At 36.5% G+C, this 22,158-nt stretch overlaps 1 protein-coding gene across 6 annotated transcripts in view; it reads left to right on the forward strand.

Annotated features, from left to right (window-relative positions):
- The first annotated feature begins 5,831 nt into the window (after nt 1-5,831).
- The window catches only part of LOC148874865 (calcineurin B-like protein 3), a 52,398-nt gene continuing 36,071 nt past the window's right edge, over nt 5,832-22,158 (forward strand). For 5 of the 6 annotated variants that reach the window (XR_016104829.1, XM_088963798.1, XM_088963799.1 and 2 more), the window contains exons 1-3: nt 5,846-5,970; nt 8,861-9,015; nt 13,013-13,095. Coding sequence is in view for 5 of the 6 variants with exons in the window: in XM_088963798.1 (XP_088819924.1) it covers nt 8,892-9,015; nt 13,013-13,095 (207 nt within the window). In the remaining variant the exon portion in view is untranslated. Of the gene's footprint in view, nt 5,971-8,860; nt 9,016-13,012; nt 13,096-22,158 lie in introns of all 6 variants that reach the window. The other variant, XM_088963801.1, reaches the window with a different exon arrangement.

Consider the following 22,158-nt stretch of genomic DNA (forward strand, 5'->3'; position numbering starts at 1 on the left):
AAATCATATTTAATTCCTATTTATCTTCTATACATATATATATATATATATATATATATATTTATTTATTTATTTATTTATTTATTTATACACTAAAGTAGTTGAGGCTCTGTCAGATGACCTCTCCTTTCTCCCTTACCCCAACCATGAGCTCTCAACCCCTCTTTGCTTAACTTTCCTTGCTCTCTGAAAAAGCCACTTCATCGGTCTCCTCTCCCTTTTTGATATGGACACCTCATCATGCCTAACCCACTTTTCAATTTGTAAGAAATGAGACAGATTAGGAACCTACTTCTTTTCTTTATTTCCTTATCTTTTCCTTCATTTTTTTTTTTATTTTTAGAGAATACACTTAATTGCATTGAGGAAATTTTGTTGTTTCTCCTACTAAAAGGGTCATGTATTTACCTCCATACGATTTTTCTTCCATTTTTGTATTTTTTTTTAGAGTTTGTAGATACCAAATCAAAAGTGGCTATGAGTTTGCCTCGTTCGGACCTTACTATATGATAGGTCTTATATAATTTGTCTCCTTTTTTGTTTCTTTCTTTAGATATCTCTTTCCCTTATTTTACTCTCATATTAGAAGAATAACCGTAACAAACAAAAATGTATTAGAAGAACAATAGCAATGCTCCAATATAGGTTGCTCAATAATGCAACATGTGTCCAGAGAGGCCTGAAACATGTGTGATCCAAAACAAGTTGCTCGATACTACAACCTACATCTACCTTAAGAAGGTACGTTTTCATTCCTTTTCCATTTAATTTGTTTGTAAAATGTCACTCCTATTTATTGAAACAAAGAGAACAAAGCGACCAAACTATTTGGACTCAAAGGAATGGAGAGTTAGAGACCCATGTTTGTAAAATGTCAATTTTGTGCTTGTTAATGAGTTTACCTTTGGATTTAAGGAATACACTAGTCGAGGGGCCCTGCTTCGCAGGGGCTGGAATGGAACCATTGACGTGTTGATCCGGTCCCTGGCCAAAAACCATTGAATTGGTCAACGATCCATTGACCCGAGTGGTCAAACCATCGTTCTGTTGACCTGTTCAATAGATTTTGGCCATTTTTTATTTTTTTTAATTGGGAACCGTCCAAGCAACCAGTTCCGTTTTATCCTAATCTCGGTCCCTGTCAAAAAATCGTTGAATCGGTCAACAAACCATTGACCTAGGCGGTTGAACCATTGACCCATTCAATGGTTTTTTGTCATTTTTTTATTTTTTTTGTTGTCAGAACGGGCCATCCATTCAAACCGAATAGCCAAAGTGTCGACTTAAAAATAGGTGGCCAGAACGGTTCCATTTTCAGGTCGTATGAGTCAGATGCTCGAATGACATAACACGTATGGTACTGCTTAATAGACCTCACACTCAATTTTTTGGTTGTAATTTTTGTTGTCAGAACGGGTCATCCATTTTTTATATTTTTAATTGGGAACCATCTGGGCAACCAGTTCCATTTTACCCCAATCTAGACCCTTGGCCAAAATTCGTTGAATCGGTCAATGACTCATTGACCCGTTTAATGGTTTTTGGTCGTTTTTTTTTTATTTTTGTTGTTAGAATGGGCCGCCCATTTAAACTGGACGTTCGAACCGTCGACCCAAAAACCGGTGGCCATAATGGTTCCATTTTTGGGTTGTATGAGTCACACACGTTTGAATGACATAACATCATGTTTTTAAAATCGACTTGGAGACCGAATCGATTAGGGGTCCAATTACCAAGTCGAACAGTCGGCCCATTCTCACAAGAAAATAAAAAAATTAAAAAAATGGTCAAAACCATTCCAACGGTTCGATATCTAGTTATTAACAATATTTATAATAACTATTATATATTTATATAATTAGATAATTATATATATCTAATTATCTAACAATATTTATATAATTAAATATATTTAACAGTATTTATATAATTTTAAAACCGAATCGGTGATCGAACCAATCAAGGGTCTGGTTACTAGGTCCAACGGTCCAACCATTCGAACCGAACGATTGGCCTGTTCTAACAAAAAAAAAATGGTCAAAACAGTCCGAACGGTTCGATATCTAGTTATTAACAAAATTTATAATAACTATTATATATTTATAGTTTTATATAATTAGATAATTATATATCTAATTATCTAACAATATTTAAATAATTAGATAATTATATATGTCTAATTATTATGTATATATATATATATTTATTTATTAATAGGAAATGGGTTGCTCTCATGTGAGAAATATATATATATATATAGAGAGAGAGAGAGAGAGAGATAGAGATAGATAGATAGAGAGAGAGAGAGAGAGAGAGAGAGAGAGAGAGAGAGAGAGAAAACAACTTTGCTAATTTTGTGCATATGAGTAATGATAGTTAATTATTATTTCAGAATCATTAATGACACAATTAGTTGTCAACATTACCATTAAATTTATTGAACTTTAACAATAATGTTAATTTAGCAAAAAATAATTCTGAGTCAACAAATAAAGTTAATTTAATTAATAGTAAACTAATGTTAATTGAACTTGAAAATAATCCTAATTATAGTTAATTAACAATAAATTATTATTAAATAATAGTAAATTGATTTTTTTTACTCTCTTGTGACCCATCGTTTGGTATGTTGATTTTCTAACCTGAGTTTTTGCACAGGTCAGTTCAACCCAAGCTTGACCAGGCCCAACCTGAGTTTTTGCACAGGTCAGGCCTAAGTTTCCGGACTATGATTTGGGCCTATGCAAGAAAACTTGGGCCCAACCTAAACTTGGGTTGTTGCCTTGGGTAGCCGAAGCCCAACTTGACCCAACTCGAGCCCATCCAAAAAAATGCATATGCATGTGTATTATATGTGTATATATATAGTATGTATAAATACATATATATGTGTATATATATATATAGTATGTATAAATACATATATATGTGTATATACATATAGTATGTATAAATACACACATATATATATATATATATATATATATATATATGTTTGTAAATAAAATTTGTACATATTTTCAATCAATAGATACATTAATTCTTTCATGCCTGACCAATTCGTCCAAGCTTGACTAACTTGGCCTGGCCCAACTCAAGCCCAAGTACAACCTGAGTTGTGTTGGTTTAAACTCATAGGGTATGGGTTGATAAACTTGGGCTTAACCTCAGGTTGGACCAGGTCTGTATCTAAGGTTTGCACCTTTTAGGGTTGGGGGGTTAATCTTCAACATGACCCATAGCTTGACCGAATTACACCCCTACTTTTGATACAACCATGTAAGTGGAACCTAGTAAACTTGATACAACCCATACCTCTAACAATAATAAAATTAAAAGCAATAAAAATAAAATAATACAATATAAATTTATTAGTTTTAAATATTGTTTCATTAATTTAAATCTCATTTAATAATTGCTGAAATTAAACATTAATATGTTTATGGTTGGATTGGATTTAAACTTATTTGACCCAACCCGAGTTTTCGCACATGTTATGCTTATCTTATGTTTCGGGTTGTGGGCTTGGCTTGGGTTAGAAAATTCGGGTTTGATGTAAATTTTGGGTGTTAAGGGCTTGGATAGTCAAAAGCTTGACCCAACCTAAGTTGGGCTTACTCCAACTCAAGTCTTACCCAACAAAACACATACATACATGCATTATATTTGTATAAGATTGTCTTTTTTCAAATTACATATACATGGATATAGTAGTAATCATTTTAATCCTAGCCCACCCTAGCTCGAAAATTCTAGGATTGTATAAGCTTGAATTTGTGCATATCTATGCATTCTTTAAAACCCAATAAAAGATGTTTAAATAAAATTATATCTATGCATTCTTTAAAACCCAATCAATTCGATTAAGCTTGACCATACCTAACCCAAGTCCGAGCGTAAGCCTCTCTCTAAATTATATTGGGTTAAGCTAGGCCTGGGTTGATAAACTTTGGCCTAACCACATGTTGGATCCGACCTAATGTTGAGATTTGCACCTGTAGGACTAGGCCAAAATTTATCTTCATTATGACCCAATTGACTCAGATTTCATATAAGATTCCCTCATGCATTTTTACGGGCCCTATTAGTTATCTCTAATTTATTAGAGAGTTTATCTCATAAATTATCTATAATTTCTATTTATCATTTTCATCACTTTTTATCTATATTTATCTAAAGAAAGTTTGAATTAAAAATTTAAGATTTATTTAAATATTCTAACAAAATTATATAATAACTTTCAAATATTTATTAAAAATTAAAAAAATAATTATAATATATTTAATAATATTATTTTATTTAATAACTTTATATTTTTACAAATTTCATCACAAAATTATGTATTAACAATATAAATTATAATTTCCCAAATTATCCAATTTAAATATTGTTCAAATAATAAGAATTTAACATTAAAAAAATAAAGTATTATTTAAATATTTCAATAACTAAATATCATAAGCAAAAAAATACTAAAAATAGCTAATTAATTATATAACAAAATATTAATTATAATGTAACAACATTAAAATAAATTAAATTTAAATCAAACAATTTTTAAATATTTTTATATATTATTTAAATATTTAAATAACTAAATATTTTAAATAACAAAATATTTAAAATAACTAGATTTTAAATAGTTAAAATAATGAAATTATGTATTAAATTTAAATTTTTTCTTAAAAGTGGAAAAATAATTATAATATAATATTCAAATTAATAATAATTTAGTATTTTACAAAATTAATAACGAAATTATGTAATAATAATATAAATAATAATTTTATGGATTATTAAAGTGGTTAAATAATTAATATTTTAAAATATAAATAATGATATTATTTAAATAACTAAATAGTATTGTAAATAACTAATTTCACTTATATCAATTATTAATTATAGAAAATAACTTTCAGAAATATTGATATTTATTAATAATAACGTTGAAATCTTAATATATATTATATTAATATATAATGAAATTAATATTTATTGTATTTTAATAATTATTTATAGTTTTTTGTGATAAATATATTTTCAATAATTATGTATAAATCTTAATATATGTATAAATATATTTTTCGTTTTTTATTTAAAAGAAAAATTTCAATAATTATTAGAGATTAAACTACTGTTATTTAACTTTTTACCTTTAATTTATTGTACTTATTATATTTTTGTTTTAATTTATTGATTAATATTTATTAGAGATTAAACTATTATTTGAGAATACACAATTTCTTCACTAATTTAATATATTTTTTTAGTATTTATTATATTTTTGTAATTGCTGTAATGTTATTACTTAGTTATTGCATTTTCATTATCAATATATTTCAAAAAATGTATATTTTTACTATAAAATTTCAATAATTATTGGAGATTAAACTGTTGTTATTTATTAGAGATTAGAGTATTAGTTTAACTAAAATTAAGAGTATTCACCGGGTTGGTTCAGTTCGGTTGTAAGCTATTTGGCCAACCAAATTGACCTGGTCAAGTTGGGGAATTGGCCGCCCGAACCAATTGGCCATTTTTGAAAATCGATCACTTGAATTGTATCGATTTTCAGATTAATGGTCGATTCAAATGGCTTAAACTTACAAAATTAAAATTAAATTTAATAAATCACAGTAACATTATAAAAAATAAATTTACAAATGATATATATATCTATAAATATATAATTTTTAATATAAAAATATAAATTTAAAAATGATATATATAATTTAAAAATAATATATACCATTGGCCAAAAAAACATGTCACACGCGCGCAGCCACTCCGAGAGACATGTCACACGCGCGCACCCACACCGAGAGACTCCCACGTCTATTACCTCTTCAATCACAATCGCCACCTGCAAAGGGAAATTAGAATCCGGAGAAAACAAAAGCAGCGAGACATGTTGCAGAATTTCGATTCCTTTTCTGCTTTCCTGTTACCTTCCTCATGGATTCTCCAATGGTAAGCTCTCCGCTCCCCCCTCTTTATCTATCCCTATTGCACTTTTATTTTCCTTCATTCCTCTTGAACGATTTCTTCACATTCTTTTTAATTTTATTTAATTGTTCTTTTCCTCGTACATTATCTCATTGGAACATTAATTTGATTCCGGATTGATTTCCCATTTATTGTCCTAATCAAAGAACTCGTAGTTATCATCATCACTTCGTTCGATTCTCATTTTTGTTTTTTGAAATAGAATTTCGGATCGGGTTCTGTTATGCTGAGCTGAGAAATTAGTTGATAAAATTTTTGATACCTGTGCTGGGAGCGTATTTTGCATGTTCAGATCTATATTTTCTTTGTTTGGATTTCTAAGTTTGTATTAACTACAACCAATAATGATTAGTGCTACTACTATTGTAAAGTACTATGTTTCTCCATCTGATTTACATCGTCGATCGTTTGGATTAGGCCATTGAACTTGAAACAATGTAATTTGATTTTTTTTTTCCTCTGAAAGCCAATGTGATTTGATTCTCACTGTAATTAATTGAGTGTTAGGAAATTTAACGGTTAAGTTTAACGGAGAGTGGAGTGTGCTTTCCATGTAAGTTTACTCACAGCGAAAATAAAATAGATTATCAATATACTGCACAGTTGCTGAACAACTACCCTTTAAGGTCACATGCTTCTTAGTGTATGGTTGGGGCTAGGCTCTGAAGTTATTCTAAATGGTCAAACCCTATTACCATGTAATTTCTTCTACTCAATCTGCTTCTACCAAATGCTGTTTCTGTTTCTTTAGAATAGAAACTTGCTCTTAAGGAACAAATTGCTAAACACTAGTATTATTCCCCAGGAACCAGAAATTCCATTCCTGTTCTGGAACAGTAATTTCTCTAGGATCAGGAACAGGCAAGAACAATGCCAAACGGGGCCTTAGATGCCTGAAGCATAGGTAATTAAAGCTTAAGTGTTAAAGAGGGTCATTTCCTGTTTAATAAAGGCATGGATAAATGAATCTTTTGAAAAATCTAAGTTGGCCAGAATATTAGTTTCATGGTAAATATCTTGCTCACTAAATTGGGGCGGTCAATGAAAATCTAAGTATCAACTTTTTTGTTTTATAATTTACCAAAAAAACATTTTTCTTTTATAGTTTCTGTCAACCAACATAAAATAGAATAACAAATCAAGGAGAAAATAAGAAGAAGAAATAGAGAGAACACCAAGTTTTAATGTGGTTTGGCTCGGTAGCCTACATCCATGGGAAGAGAGGGAAAAATATCTACTATGAGAACAAGACATACATGATTGATCTTTCTATAGACTCACAACAAAATACCACTCTCACTCTCTCCTCAAACCCTAATCTCACACACTCACTAGCTTAAATAAGCGAAGTCCAGATTATATCAGAATTACACATAATCCCTTCTTTCTCCCATAAATACATCCATGTCCCCATAACTTATCAATATTACAAATATACCCCTGTAATCTCCAACAACCCAAATACAACCAAATACAATATATCTCTCAACAGCCCCCCTCAAACTCAAGGTGTGAAAACAAGCTTGAGTTTGCAAATAAGGATGTTGAAGCAACCTCCATGAAAACAGGTTTACTATTGAAGCAAAAACCATAAACCTTGAGATGTTGAAGGGACTTGAAGCAACAGTTCACCAATACACCACAAATTATCACGTCACTACACTTTTCTCGAACACCAAGGGAGCTTGACACGTTCACCAACAATCCACCAATACACCACAGACTACCACATCACTACACTTTTCGAATACCACAGGAGCTTCACACGCTCACCAGCAAAGTTATCACAACGCCACAAACCATCACTAATCATCATATGCTTCACACGCTCACCAACAAAGTTATCACAACACCACAAACCATCACTAACTCACAAACAACCACAACTCGTGGCATCAAAACCTTTTTTTCCAACTCACAAAACACCACAAACTCACAAGATATTGCAACCTGAGGCTAGTAGTCAACTACTAGCCCAGGTTGTGAGCTGTGAAGGTGTATGTTCTACCAACCTGGGCAGGATGTATGAACCACACACACACACACATACATACATATATATATATCAACAAAATAATAATAATTTTATCAGATTGAATGTTTGATTCAGTGAAACATGTTGAGTAGGTGATTCATGCTGCTTATTTACGTATGTGTACTTAAGTATTTTAAGCTAAACGTCATTGAAGTAGCTGATTTATACTTTACCTTTTCCCAAAACAAAAAGTATTTTAAACTAAGTTTCATGCAAGTATAGGATTTTATGTTCACCTGATGTCTTCACCTTGTTTAGGGGGTGCAATTAAATAGGTTTGAGGATATTTCTTACGATATTGTGTAGGCATTCAGCCATAAATCTGTTATCCCTTCATCATTCTGTTATTGTCTTAAGAAGCATGGCATTTAGCTGGGTAATTAATAAAATTGCAATTACAGCTTTTTTTTAATCATTAACAGTTAAGTTTTATTGATATTGGATGAAAGGATGGCATATGTACATTGTTGTACATATCTGTGCAGTACTTTTTTTAGTGGTTGCTATATTGTAGTCATCATGGTGTGAATATTCAGTCTTCATTCGTTTGCAAATTTTATGTGCATCATCTTGGTTTACCTTTCTCTCTTCTAGTACTTAAAGGAGGGTTACCTGCATTTGTTCATTTCATTGTAGACAATGTACAGGGTTTTGAATTCACTTTCCACTTTCTTTGACCCCTTGTGCTTGGTTTTGTGTCAGCATAAACAGTAAATGATAAAAAATCCTTGCTATTTTTTAGCTGTATGTTGGTTGATTGATTTTATCTTGATTGGTGTGATCTGAAAATTTTGTGCTCTTTTTTTTTGTGGTACACAGGTTTGGAGTGTTCTGATGAGCTGGGATTATCATGTTGCAGTGCCTAGAGGGATTTAAGCATCTGTTTGCTTTCCTGCTGAGGTGTTGCGATCTAGATTTATATAAACAAACAAAAGGTCTTGAAGATCCAGAAGCTCTTGCAAGCGAAACAGTGTGTAAGTTGCATATCATCCCTAAAATTTCTTTTCTTGATGCTCGATCGATTTTATGAAACTGTTAAACTTCTTGAAGATATGTGTCAATACAGTGGTTGCTATTCTAATCTAGATGGTGACATGCTTATTTTGTTTAACAGGTTCTTAATTTCAAAATTTAAAATTTCCCTGTTATTTTGAAAATGGTTTGTTATATATTTATTTGTATGTAAGCATACATTTTTTTGATTGATTTTGTATGGAAGCATATTGTTTGTTGTTTTTATGCCTGATTGAAAGTATTTTTTATGAATGCCTTGTGACACATGTAACTGCAGAAAAATTTAGGTCTTCTACCATAGCATAGTTATCCCAAGAAGCATAAATTGGTTTGGCTGTCAGTAAATTCAGAAACTACCCCTGGCAGATTGGGTAAGTTCAAGGTCCAAATATGTTAGAAAGTAGGAACATGGATTGGACTGCATTGTTGTTATTCTTTTGAATTCTGATGCCCTGCTGGCCTGCAGGTTGGGAGTACTCCCTGGCCTTTATGGAACCCCTAAAATTGCTTATCTACCCTAATTTACAATCCCCACTCTATTACAATGGATCCCAATACATTTGCTGTTTATTAACCCCTTGCTTAGCTAAACCATCCGCCAATCCATTAGCTGACCTTCTTATCCAACTTACTATAATATTCTTACCTCTTGACAACCTTTTTTTTTTTTTTTTTTATCAGCAACACAGAAAAAAATTCATTAAAATTACACAAAAGAGGTACAACAAGAAGTTGTGAAAAGATATAACAAACCCAAGAGGACAAATTTATCCCAGAAAATTACAAATGGGCCCAATACATAGACCGTCTCTGAACCCCTTGCTTAGCTAGCTCATCTGCCAAATGGTTTGCAGATCTTCTAACCCAAGTGACTTGAATCATCATTTCTTTAGATGTCCATTTGAACCTTCTATAATCATTCCTTAAATTCCAACCTATTTCTTCTCCCTTTTTCATCGAACTCACAATTGTTCTCGAGTCCCCTTCAATAATTAGTCTTTCAATATTGATAAAAAAAGTCTTTCAATACCCAACTCTTTTGCTTTCTCCACCCCACAAACCATTGCCAAAAATTCTGATCTGAGTACATCACCTTGCCCAAGTGGACCTGAGTACAATGAGGGTATAATTCCTTTCTCATCCCTAATTACTCCACCAATGCGTGATAGTCCTGGATTACCCACACAACTACCATCAAAATTTAGTTTCTTCCAACTGCAACTTGGTGGTGATCATTGCACACAGACCTTTTCTCTTCTAGAGGAAGAATTGTCTATTGCACCCCAAGACCTGAAAAAATCATCAACCTTGAACGGTTAAAACCATAGAAAAGATTAAAAGTTCTAGCCCAGTGTGCCGCTCTTGAGGTTATTACCTCTATCAAAGCTTTTGCTTTTCTTTGCCTTCAAATATCCTTAAATTTCTTTCTTCCCAGACTGACCATACGACTGCTGTCCTCGTGCATCTCCACAAGGTCCTACCCCTCCTCTTGGAGCAACTAAAAGAAGACGGGCTAAACAAGTAAACAACCCTTCCATTCCAAGCTGACAGTGGAGGACCACCTGCACCCAAAAAGAGAAGAAAACCAATCCCAAATGCAGCCAACAAAAGGACAGGAGATTAAGATATGATTAGTAGTTTCGCCATTCAACTTACATAAAAAACACCACCTGGGGGACAAGCACCATTGTGGTCTTTTCCTTTGGATCATATCACAAAGTGTTAATACAACCATGAAACACTTTCTCAATAGAAGGCACTGACTTTTGGTGGAATTGGGGGACTCCAGATTTCCATAACAGGGAAAGAAAGAGATGGGAAAGTAGCTAGAAGGGAGTTGAAGAACAACTTCAAGGAAAAAGTGAGGAAACAGTCATTCATCTGTTCTTTTCGTGTACTGTGGCTGAGATGTGCTGGAGATATTACTCAACATTGTTTGGCATGCAGCTATTCCTTCCTGAGTCTCTGGCTGAAATTTTTTCCAAGTGGCCGTCCTGTAATGGAAGCAAGAAAGCAAGAATTGTTTGGAGCTGTATTCTGTTTGTTGTATGCTGGTCCATTTTGAGTGAAAGAAACAGAAGAGTGTTCAAAGACAGTCAGTATGAGTTAGAGAAGGTGCTGGAGTCCATTGGAAGGGCTGTCTCTGATTGGGTGCTCATCCTACCGGATTTTGATCAAATATCCTTGTCAGATTTAGGGTCCTTCTTTTGGAGTGCAATTGAGATTCAAGAATGTAATCTGGAAAGATCTTTGTAATGGTTTGTGGTGTAATCTCTACACCAGGATGTAATCTGTGGTTTCCTTTTTATAAAATTTCCTTTTCTGTTATCATAAAAAAAAAAGGATGGGCAAGTGGTTCAACTTTCAGGTGGCAGTGGAATGTCTGGTGAAGTATCCAGCCTTCATCAATTAGAAGCATAATTGTCAAGGTGACACCTAGGTGATAAGGCGCTCATGGAGGGTCGACTCGTTTAATCACCAAGATATTTTTTACACGGTGCTCTTGGATACTTTTATATTCTTAACATTTTGAGATTATAGTAATAAAATAGACATCATTAAACTAAAGTTAAAATATAGTTTTTTGTTATTTTTCTCATTTGTTAGGTTTTAAACAACATGTACATTGCCTTGAACCCTTGAAGGCTTCAAAACTTGAACCGGTAAGTGATGACACGCGGGTTTGCTTGCTTCCCTGCTGGAGGACAGCTCAGACGAAAAGTGCTAAGGTCGTTGCACCTATCTACAAGTGCAGAGGAAGACCAGAGTGTTCAGGGTTTTAGACCCGGGGTGAGCACTTTGATGCTTAAGTCAGCCAAGCTAGTTGAGTAGAGAGCAAGAAAGTGAGAGCAAAGTTGCACTAAATCGTGCGTACCATGGTAGAGGAGGCTCGAGTCCTTTAGGTGTCGGGTCCCAATCTTGCGTCTGAGATATCTGGGGATGTCGGGCCTTATCTACCTGCTATCTTTGGGGTGCGTACCTTCCATGTTGGCGGCGGACGTTATCCGACCTCTCCGAGTTATATGGGGGGTGGGGTCATCTGCACCAAATGCAGGTCGTGCCACTACACGACTCGGAACTGATTGGCACGTTACTCTGGATAAGGCTAATTTTTCGTGCAGGTCGGAACCTCGGAGGTTGGCTGATTGCTTGGGTCAAACATAACTACTTTGACCATCAGTTCCTAGACCTCTCCTCTCTCTCTCTCTCTCTCTCCTACACACACACGCGCGCGCGTGTGCATGCACTCACACACACACAAAAAGTTAATATAATCACAAATAATGCCTTTGACAATTTAAATTGCTAAATTGGAATCTTTCCCAATTTCCCCTGTGCCCTTTGTTAGTGTACATCAAAGGAATGCAATGAGTGTATCTTTTGGCAATAAAAGACAATGCATTTAGGCTACAGATGGAAAATTGCAAGAACCTTGGGTTGCTGGGCCTGAATTTTGAAAGGCTTTCTATGTCTAAAGTATGAACATCTCATGTATCTTTAAGAAGGTATTAGTTTCAGTGCTTCTTTTGATGTATGAGTATAGAAACTATAATTTTATACCTGCATATGGTTCTCCATGGTTTATATTCAATAATCATGTAATCATTATAACAGCCTAGGGTTTCCCCCTTCCCCAAAATATAATTTACAAAAAAAGTAACTGTATTTGAAGCTTTTTTTTGCCACTCCCTTTCTCTTGGTTCCTTGCCCAATTCAACTTCCACTCAAACATTTTGTTGTCTGGTTAATCTGAACTGTTCAGCTTGAATCCTTTCACCTTAACATATAGGAAAGTTATGATATCTGTGATTGCAAGTATTATATTCATTGCACTTGATTTTGTTTGCTGTTGTCTTACTTGTGTTAATTTTGTTCTTTATGTTATCTTTTGGGTTGTTGAAAGTTACTAAACAGTGAAAATAAAGGTTCTAAGATTTTTCCTGCTATTGATTACAGTTAGTGTGAGTGAAATAGAAGCACTGTATGAACTGTTTAAGAAGATTAGCAGTGCTGTAATTGATGATGGGTTGATAAATAAGGTATACTTCTGGTGCTATTCTGTTTACATTTTTCCTTTCTATTTTGATTGATAACTTCCAATTTTATTGATATTATAAAAAAGAATAACATAGATACTGAAATTGTGCAGAAACCCCATCAAGATTGATCCCTGTTTGCCCCTCCTCTTCAGGCACTGTTCTGTTGAAATGGGTGCAGATGATGTGATATGCACATTTGTCTTATCCCTTATGGTTATTCTGTCTTTTTGTTTAAGATGTGGAATTTTATATCATAATCATCATCATCATCATCATCATCATCATCATATAAGCCTTGTCCCAACTACATGGGGTCAGTGAGTTACATTAATCCTGTTTCTCCATTCTGTTTTGCTTAGTGCCATATCCTTTGTTAAATCATGAGCCCTTAAATCATTTCTTACTAAAATTTGTGTCTTTTCGGTTTACCCCTAGCTTTTCTAGCCCCTTCAACTTGTAAGAGATCACATGTTCTTACAGGTGCTGTAGATGGTCTTCTTTGTACATAACTAAACCTTCTTAGTCTACTTACCCTCATTTTTTTACTTATCGAAGTTACACATAAGTTCCTTCGAGTGACTGATCCTGCCCTTCTTAGTTTTCCCACTCATCCATTTCAACATTTTGCTTTTCTTCCATACTTTTTTTTGACATATTGATAAAAAATACATTTTTTGACATGTTTCTTGACTGCCTAACACTCTGCTCCATATGGTATTGCTGTCCTTACAACTATTCTATATAAAATTTTCCTTTTAGCATAAGTGGTATTCACCTACTACCAATGTTTTAAAATGCGGAGGTGTGACGTGTGGTGTTCCACTACCTAGAGGCTTGAGGCGTAGTTCAGAACGTAAGAGGCGTAAGCCTCCTGAAAACAAGGAGGCGTAAGTCTACTTAAGAGGAGGGGGGAATGAGGAGGAAGGAGGACCTCATTTTTCTTTATTTTTAATAAAAGTCTTTTGTATTAAGAAGAATGAAGATGCATATCACTAGTTAGGGAGGGGGGGGCTTGTCGAAGCGGAGGCGAGCGAGTTGGAGCGGGTTACTTAGCTTGACCCGACTGCTCAGTTACTTAGCCTGCTCGATCCTATTTGCTTGGATCCTTCTAAACCAGATGCACGTATTTGGTCCCCTAACTCTTCGGGTACCTTCTCTCGTGCCTCATCTCCTCCCTGTGCTTTGACCTTAGCTCTCAGTCTTTCCCATGTAAAGAGATTTGGTCTAAATCCATTCCTTCTAAAGTGGGAGCTCTTTGTTGGGAGGCCTCTCTTGAGAAACTAAGCACTTTGGGCAACCTGCAAAGGAGAAGACCTTGTCTCAATATATCCCCCGACTGGTGTGTCCTCTGCAAAGCAAATGGAGAAAGTTGTAACCATCTAATAATATCCTGTTCTTTTGTTGTAGGTCTTTGGGAAAAGCTTTTTAGTCTCTTTGGGTGCAGGTGGACATTGCTGTTGCAGATTAGCAATCTATTTGAACCTGCAACATTCAGGTGGCCTACGAAACGAGGTAGGATGATATGGAGGTGTGTTAGAGCTGCACTGGTTTGGACTGTCTGGGAGGAAAGGAATTCCAGAATTTTCGATGAGAAGGAAAGGAATGAGGTCAATGTTTGGAAATGCTTACTTAATAGAGCCATCAACTGGGTTAAGACTTTGGAACTCTTTTCTCCTTTCTCTTTTGATGACTTATGGAGAAATTGGGAAGCGATTGCCAAAAGTTCTAGTGTAAAAAGCAAGCTATTAGTAGAATGGAAACCTCTTGAGGGTATCATTAAGCTCAACTTTGATGGTAGCAGCCTAGGCAATTCGGGACCCTCCAGTATTGGGGGAGTGTTTAGAAATGCAGAGAGGCTCATCATCGCTCTTTTTTTCTGGCCCTATAGGAGTAGGGGATTCAGATAATGCAGAAATTCAGGCAGTGTTACAAGGAGCTGAATTTGCCAAAGAACTGAACTGTGGACAGCTCTTAATTGAAGGTGATTCAAAGCTGGTGATCCAGTGGTTAAAAGAGCCAGAAACAACAGCCTGGTTCTATAAAGGGATTTTTCGAAGATTCAGATGGCTAACTACAAACATGTCTGTCCATTTCCAATGGGAAAGAAGATCTGCAAATGGATTAGCAGACTCACTAGCTAAACAAGGAGTGCATAGGAATCAGATGTTTTGGGCTAAGCTGTAATTCTCTGTTCTGATTTGAGGCTGCACCTTGCACCTCTTTTTGGGAACCTTATCTGTGTATCTTTATAATTCTATTAATAGAACTTCTCATTATTCATAAAAAAAAGTATAAATTTAGAAGAAGAAGATTTGAGGGCTTTGGTTAGTTTTTGGAACCTAGTATTGGAAGGGATTGAGATAAGGCTTATTATGGAAATTTTTTGGGTGGGGGGAGATTAACCTTGATTGAATCTACTATAGTTAACCTCCTAGTTTATTTCATGCTAGTTTTTAGGATGCCTTAGGTAGTCATGAAAAGAACCATGAAGCTACTGGGGGATTTTCTTTTGGAATCAGGGGGAGGGAAGAAAGATCACTTGGTGAGATTGGAAATAGTGGTCAAAAGGAAGGAAGAAGGGGGATTGGGAATTGGCAATGTAAGTTTGAAAAACTTGGCTCTCTTGAACATGTGTTGGTGCTTTCCTGTAGCAAATGAGAGCTTGTGGCACAAAGTGGTGGCTGGTATTCATGAGCTATCAAGGAATGGAAGCTATACATGGTATCCTTTCCAGCTTCCTTAATCATGTGAGATATGATTTGGCTTCTGGCAATAAGATAGATTCTGGGAAGATGTATGGGTAGGGGAAACCTCTTTGAAAGATGCTTTTGCCTCCCTCTTTGCTCTTTCCACTTTTAAAGGAAGACTTGTTGCTGATTTCCTCCAACCTCATCCTTTTTATTTAGGGCTGAATTGAAAATTGGGCTTAACCTGAAAGTCTGAAGCCCCCTCTGCATTTAACTTGTTGAATGTTTTGGGATTTTCCATCTTTGATGATGAGAGGAGAGATACCGAGTTTGGTCCCTTAATCCTATAGGGATTTTCTCCTATAACTCCAATTTTAATTCCCTTGTAACCACTTCCTCTCCCCCTCCTTCCCTGTTAAAGAAATTTGGTGCTTCTCTATCCCCCTAAAGGTTAGTACTATATGCTAGGAGTATTCCATGGTTGCTTTTACACTTGTGATTTGTTACAGAGGGAAAGATAAAATTGGTCCTTATCCCCCAATTAGTGTTGCTTATGCAAGTTGAATGGTGAGATTGTTTTTCATCTCTTAATCTCCTGTCCCTTTGTTTGCTGTATCTGGGAATGCTTTTTTTCCTCTTTTTGTCTATAGGTGGGACCCTCCTGCCAATTTGGAGTGGTTGTTTATTCCTTCTTCTATTTTGAGAAGCACAAGAAAGGAGGGGCAGGCTTCTATGGAGATGTATAAGAGTAGCAGTGGTCTGGACAATTTGGGAAGAAAGAAACACAACAATTTTTTGGGAGAAGGAGAGTAGGGAGACAGTTATAGAGATCCTAACTCTAAGAGTTGCACATTGGTTTGAGACCTTGACACTCTTTTCGGAATTCAAGGTGGAGGATTTCTTCAGGAGTTGGGGGGCCTCTAGGAAACAAAAAATTCTAGAGGTTTGGTCACCCCCTGTGGGTGGTTGGATGAAACTGAATTGTAATGGCAGCAAAGTGGGCAATCTAGGCCCCTCAGGCATTGGAGGGGTGATTAGGGATGAGAGTGATGCTATCTATGCCTTGTTTTCATTAGGACTAATTAAACAAGGTGATTCTACTGATAAAAGAAGAGCAAGGTGATTTGGCAAGTGAGAAATCTGGTGCAAACCAATCCCTCCTAAAGTGCAAGATCTTAATTGGGGAATGTTTCTTGGAAAGATTAAGTAACTTGGATCTTGGAGAAGCAAGCTGGAGATTTCCAAGTGGCTCTAAGGTGGAGAAGGGAGGTGGAAATCGAAGCAAAAACTTTTGTACTTGAGGAAGTAACAAACAGTGGAATAGCAGCGCTGAAGATCTGGGAAGACAAAAGAGCTTCTATTTTGTTAGTAAGAAAAGCCATCTGCTGGCTGAAAGGTTTTGTTAATGGAACAATGCACTCTGTTAAGAAACCAGGTTGGAAAAGCTATTTTGGTCTACTGTTAAGAAGCATGGTTTGTAGCTATTACAGAGTACTTTGGGGATAACAGAAAGTTTTTGATTTGCGTCCCAGAGGGCAAGGAGAAAAGAGGCTGGATGGTTTTTGTGGAAGTTTACAGGAATTGTTGATGAGACAGGATAAAAATCAGCAGAAGACAAAAGGGGTTTACTGTGAAGAAGTGAGAGAGACATCTGAATCACATCTCACTACGGAATAATCAAAGGGAGAAAAATTTGAAAGTATGAGCTCGAAGCTTGTTTTAGTGAGTTCAAGCAGAAGCAAAAAATTGTTCTTGAACTAGGAGAAAGGAGCTTGGAGGCAGCGGTTGGTTCTTATAATAGCAAGATGTTGGACAGTTTTGTATGCCCTTAGCTTCAATTAGAATGATGTACTTTATGAGTTTATTGTAAATGAATAAAAGTGCATATTTGGTTCATGTTCCCTTGGTATGTTTTTGTGTAATACCCTTAAACTGGACACTTAATGAGACTTGTGTTAATTTAGAATGTTCACAGCCAGTGGGTCGGTCTGGGGAGACCTATCCTGATAAGGCTGACACTGTTGTACCACCAAGTCGGTTGGGGTGGCCTGTCTCAACTGCCAGGGTGAGACCTTAGGCACATACAGTGTAGGATTAATTGAATCTTTGAATTGAACTAGATTTCCAGTATTGCCCTGGACCTTGGAGATTAATGGGCAAAACTGAAAAGTTACACCCGACCCCTAGACTCGATTATGATACTGCACTAGGTGTCGGATTGGGTTGTCTTTTGATGTACCAATCAGTGAGATCCTTAGCGGGGGTCAAAACCTGGGTATGTTGAGATAGTCTGAGAATTCATCTGAGTGGGTGATCATAGTGACAGGATCAACCCCTTTGTCGGACAAAGGTAATGGTCGGGGATGTGCTCTCACTGATGGAAACCAAGATTGCCGGCAGCCGATTTCAATCGTTGAGATTTGTTTTGCAAAGTATATTTTATATGAGATATAAAAGTATATATATATTATGGTTTCTAAAATGTTTGCAAAAGGTTTTAATTCCCGGGATCCATATAAGTAGAGAGTGCAATACTGTTCCTTGCAGCCGAGGGAGATGTCCTCTCTTGTTGGGCAGTGTTTGATCATTATGGGTTGAGATTTTAAGTGTAAGACCATTGAGGGTAATGCCTGATGGGCTAATCTTGCATCTGCCCACAGTCCCTGGGTGTTACAAGGTGGCTTGGCCCATAGACTACTTAGGGTAAGTGTTGGGCCCATAGAGCCCATTTGATGGGTTTTAGGGGGTGCACTGTCCATAATAGTGTATTCGGCCACGCCTTGTAACAAAGGCTGGGCTGAACCCATGTGGCTGATGTGTAGATCATTGCTTGGGTCCCACGCCATACAAGGAAGCCCAACTGGGCAGTAGTTAGGAAGGCTAAGTGAGCACATAAGCTTAATGGGCCTAAAGCCCATTTCGAACTGGACTAATTTAACAAGTTAAATATGGGCGAATTGTAAGATGGATCAGCAGATAGGATAGGGTCTTAACCCTATCCACTCAGAGAATCCAGATCTGAATATGATTCAGATCTAGAAACCTCCTAATGAGATTAGGAGAAGGCTGATCTAATCTGTAGATAAGATAAGGGTTTATCCTTTTCATCTAAAAGGATGTCTGGTCCAAATATGATTTTGATCAGCAGCTCCAAATTGGATTAGGAGCTAATCTTTTAGGATTACGAAAGAAGGAGGGGGCAGAAACCTTTAGAGAAAGATACTCACATTCTCTTCAGAGCTGAAATCCCAGAAGAAAGATTTCTGCAATCCCTGTGAAAATCTTTCTTGCCGCCTCCTTCCTACAGCCGCCAGACATCCAGTTCGATCTCCAACTCTGTGGGAGAAAGCAAGATTCTTTCTTGTCATCAGTTCTTTGAGAAAGAATTGATAGGAAGCTGTGCTCACGTGCCATCCTATTGTTTCTTGCGAAGGACAGAGTTCTTGGAGAAGAACACTGCTGATTCTGCTCCATCCTACACTGTGCCATCTTCAATGGGAGCAGTCTTTGGATCCTTCCTTGGGCGTGAACACCTTCATTGAGAGATAATATTTCTCTGTATCAGGTATACCTCTCTCCTACTCCTTTTGGTTCAGATTTGGTTCAGCTTATGGTTCAAGATTGATCCTTGAAAATATGATTTTCTAAATAGGGAATTCGATTCCCAGTTGAAAGGGAGAGAATTTTTTTTTTTGAAATTTGCCCACCTGATTCTGCAAGATTTGGGCGTCCATACGATGGATCTCTCATCCCCTCACAAGAGATGTTACAAATTGAGGGAGGATTCTGGAGAGTATCATGAAAAGGCTCACATTCAAGCACCTTGTTTCTGTTATTCCTTTTGATGATTGAAAAGCAATTCTTGAAGTTGGGGAAGAGAGGCCTGTAATATCGAATAATGAGTTGGTGGAGACCTTGGATGGTTCGGTGGTGATTGAACATTGGCACTTATCCTGTAACTGGATGGAGGTTTCTCATGAGAGCCTCATTTTATAATTATTAGGGCTTTTGTTCAATCTCTAGAACGGAGATTCCCTAGACAGAATTGTTAAGACTTTGGGAGGAAATCTTATCAAATATAATCTTGATTTCAAGGTGGTGAATATTCAAGTCTTGGGGTTGAAGCCAAGTGATGTTCCTTGAGCCATTGATCTTTTCTCCAATGGTTTATGGTTGAAAGTTTGGTGCTTGACAGAATCTGAAGCGTCTTTGTGGAAGAACTCGAAGGTTGAAGACGATAGCTTATTGGTGGGATGAGTGACACACATGGAGAAGGAAGTTTGGGGGAGGTGAAAAGGTTGGAGGGGCAAGCATTAAGGGTAACTGAAAAGTCACTCATACAAGGTTTTTCAGGGACTCTACTCGAAAAGGAAAATAGTTCAAATTGTTTTGATTTCAGAGAAAGGAAAGAGGGTAGCAGTTCATTTTTAGAAGATTTACAATTTGAGGCCATGTCAGATACGAGTTTCGGTCCACTTAATAATGAAGAGGAGTTGGCTGGGCCATGGATTCCTAAACTGATTGTGATAGGGGAGAACCATGTTTTTGGACCAAGCCGTGTAGATGGACCAAGCAAGAAGGGATCACATGAGGCTTTAAGTGGTCAGGCGAGTCAAGAACCCGATTTATTGTGTAGGCCGCTGGCCACTAGAGGATGGTAGTCTTTGTCCATTGTCTTCCCCAACTATTATTTTTGAGCATCGATTTGAAGAGGGATTCTGCGCAATGCCGTCCGAAGGATGATTCTCAAGGTTCCCATTGTATTCCATCAGAAATGTTTTGGCCTTACCCCAGGGGTCGACAACTGGTGAGGAGGGTACAACTAAAATGCTAAGGACAAAAAAGGTGATAAGTTTTAAAAACTGCTCTCCTTCTCTCTTAAAGGAAAAAGGAAGGAAGAGATTTGTGAGTGGGTGATTACTAAGTTTGTTCGTTTTGGTGATTTGTGTGAGTCAAAGTGCTTGAAGAATGTGGCATCTTCAGAAAAGATCGACTCCTAAGCACTCCTATTGGCTACTGAAAATGACACTCCACAAGGAAGGGCTACTGATAGGATTAGATCTGTATCCTTTGAGAAAGGCTCTCACGTTGCCTTGTATGAGGTAAAGTAAGGAAGTGAAAATGCTTTAGATGTTTAGTTGTTGTCAGTTAAAGAGGTGGTGGGTCAACACTTTAAGCTTAGTAATAAGGGGGCCGTGGATGATCATATCGTTTGGAGAAAGCTGAGGTGGGAGATAATGCTGAGGAGGAAGTGATAAAAGAAAGAACTTTGATTTCAATTCTTTAAAGAGTAGCTTTTGTTCCAATGAGATTGATGGCAGGGAGCTGGGCAAGGAGTTGGACGTCAGTACCCGATGTTGGAGTTGAAAGTGAAGTTGAAATGGGAGGTGAGGAAATTTTAGGTGAAAGTGAAGGGTCTGGAAACCAGGTTGAAAGCTACACTGAGGATATCTGACACTATGAGGAGGTGAAGATCGGAAGGTTGGGCATTGTCCTAGGTTGAAGGAGCAAACCTGAAGAGGAGGGGGAACAGATTAATGAGATAATCAGCAAGGAACTACGTAGTTCGAGAAATCATAATATTGTGCATGTGACAAAGATATTCTCTAGGCTAAAACTCGGCTTGGCAGGAGCAAGACCTACAAAAAGTACAAATGGGTTTACAGGAGGAAAAGAACGAGAGACAGTACGGGGTATTGACCATAGGGGGGGCATCGGGGCAGGTTTAGTCATCAACCCCCTTTTTCTGAATGAGCAATAAGTAAACAAATTGAGTGGTGTTGATGTTGAGTTTGTTGTGAGGCAGTTGCCGTAGAATAATAACAGTATTAATGGGGAATCAGGTGGGGTGACCCTCCGAAAAATAATGGATAGAGAGGTGTTGAAGGAATTTTTTAAATCCAAATAATATTTAAATAATTTATAGCCTAAATAAGTGGGTTGGCTAGTGTGCTAGCCAAATCATCAAAACTAAATAAGGTGTCTTGTATGGGAGTTCCCTCTCTTTAAGTGGGAGGGACAGGTGTCCTTCACCTAGGGGGAGGGGGTAGTTATTTAAGCTCCTTAAGGGAGAAGCTAGAGGTGGAGAAAATTGTGTCTCAATAGATGCTTAAGAAAAGCCAAGAAAGAGAGAAGAAAAGAGAAGTTCTCAAGGGAAGACGAGGAAGGAAAAGAAATCTCACTAATACAGGTAGGAAAAGGAAAATCCTCTCCGTGAATACTTCCTATATATGTCTTCTACTATGTATCTTTATTCCTCTCTCTTTTATTTTTACTTTTAAGAAGGGAAATAGTGGGAAATAAACCATCTACTACCAGGTGCTTTTACTTGGTTGATTATGGCCCAAGACAAGTTAGGGGTTAAACCATCTACAGT

This window comes from Nelumbo lutea, chromosome 1, assembly GCF_056320005.1.
Source record: "Nelumbo lutea isolate HS-2025 chromosome 1, American lotus-T2T, whole genome shotgun sequence".
NCBI lineage: Eukaryota > Viridiplantae > Streptophyta > Magnoliopsida > Proteales > Nelumbonaceae > Nelumbo > Nelumbo lutea.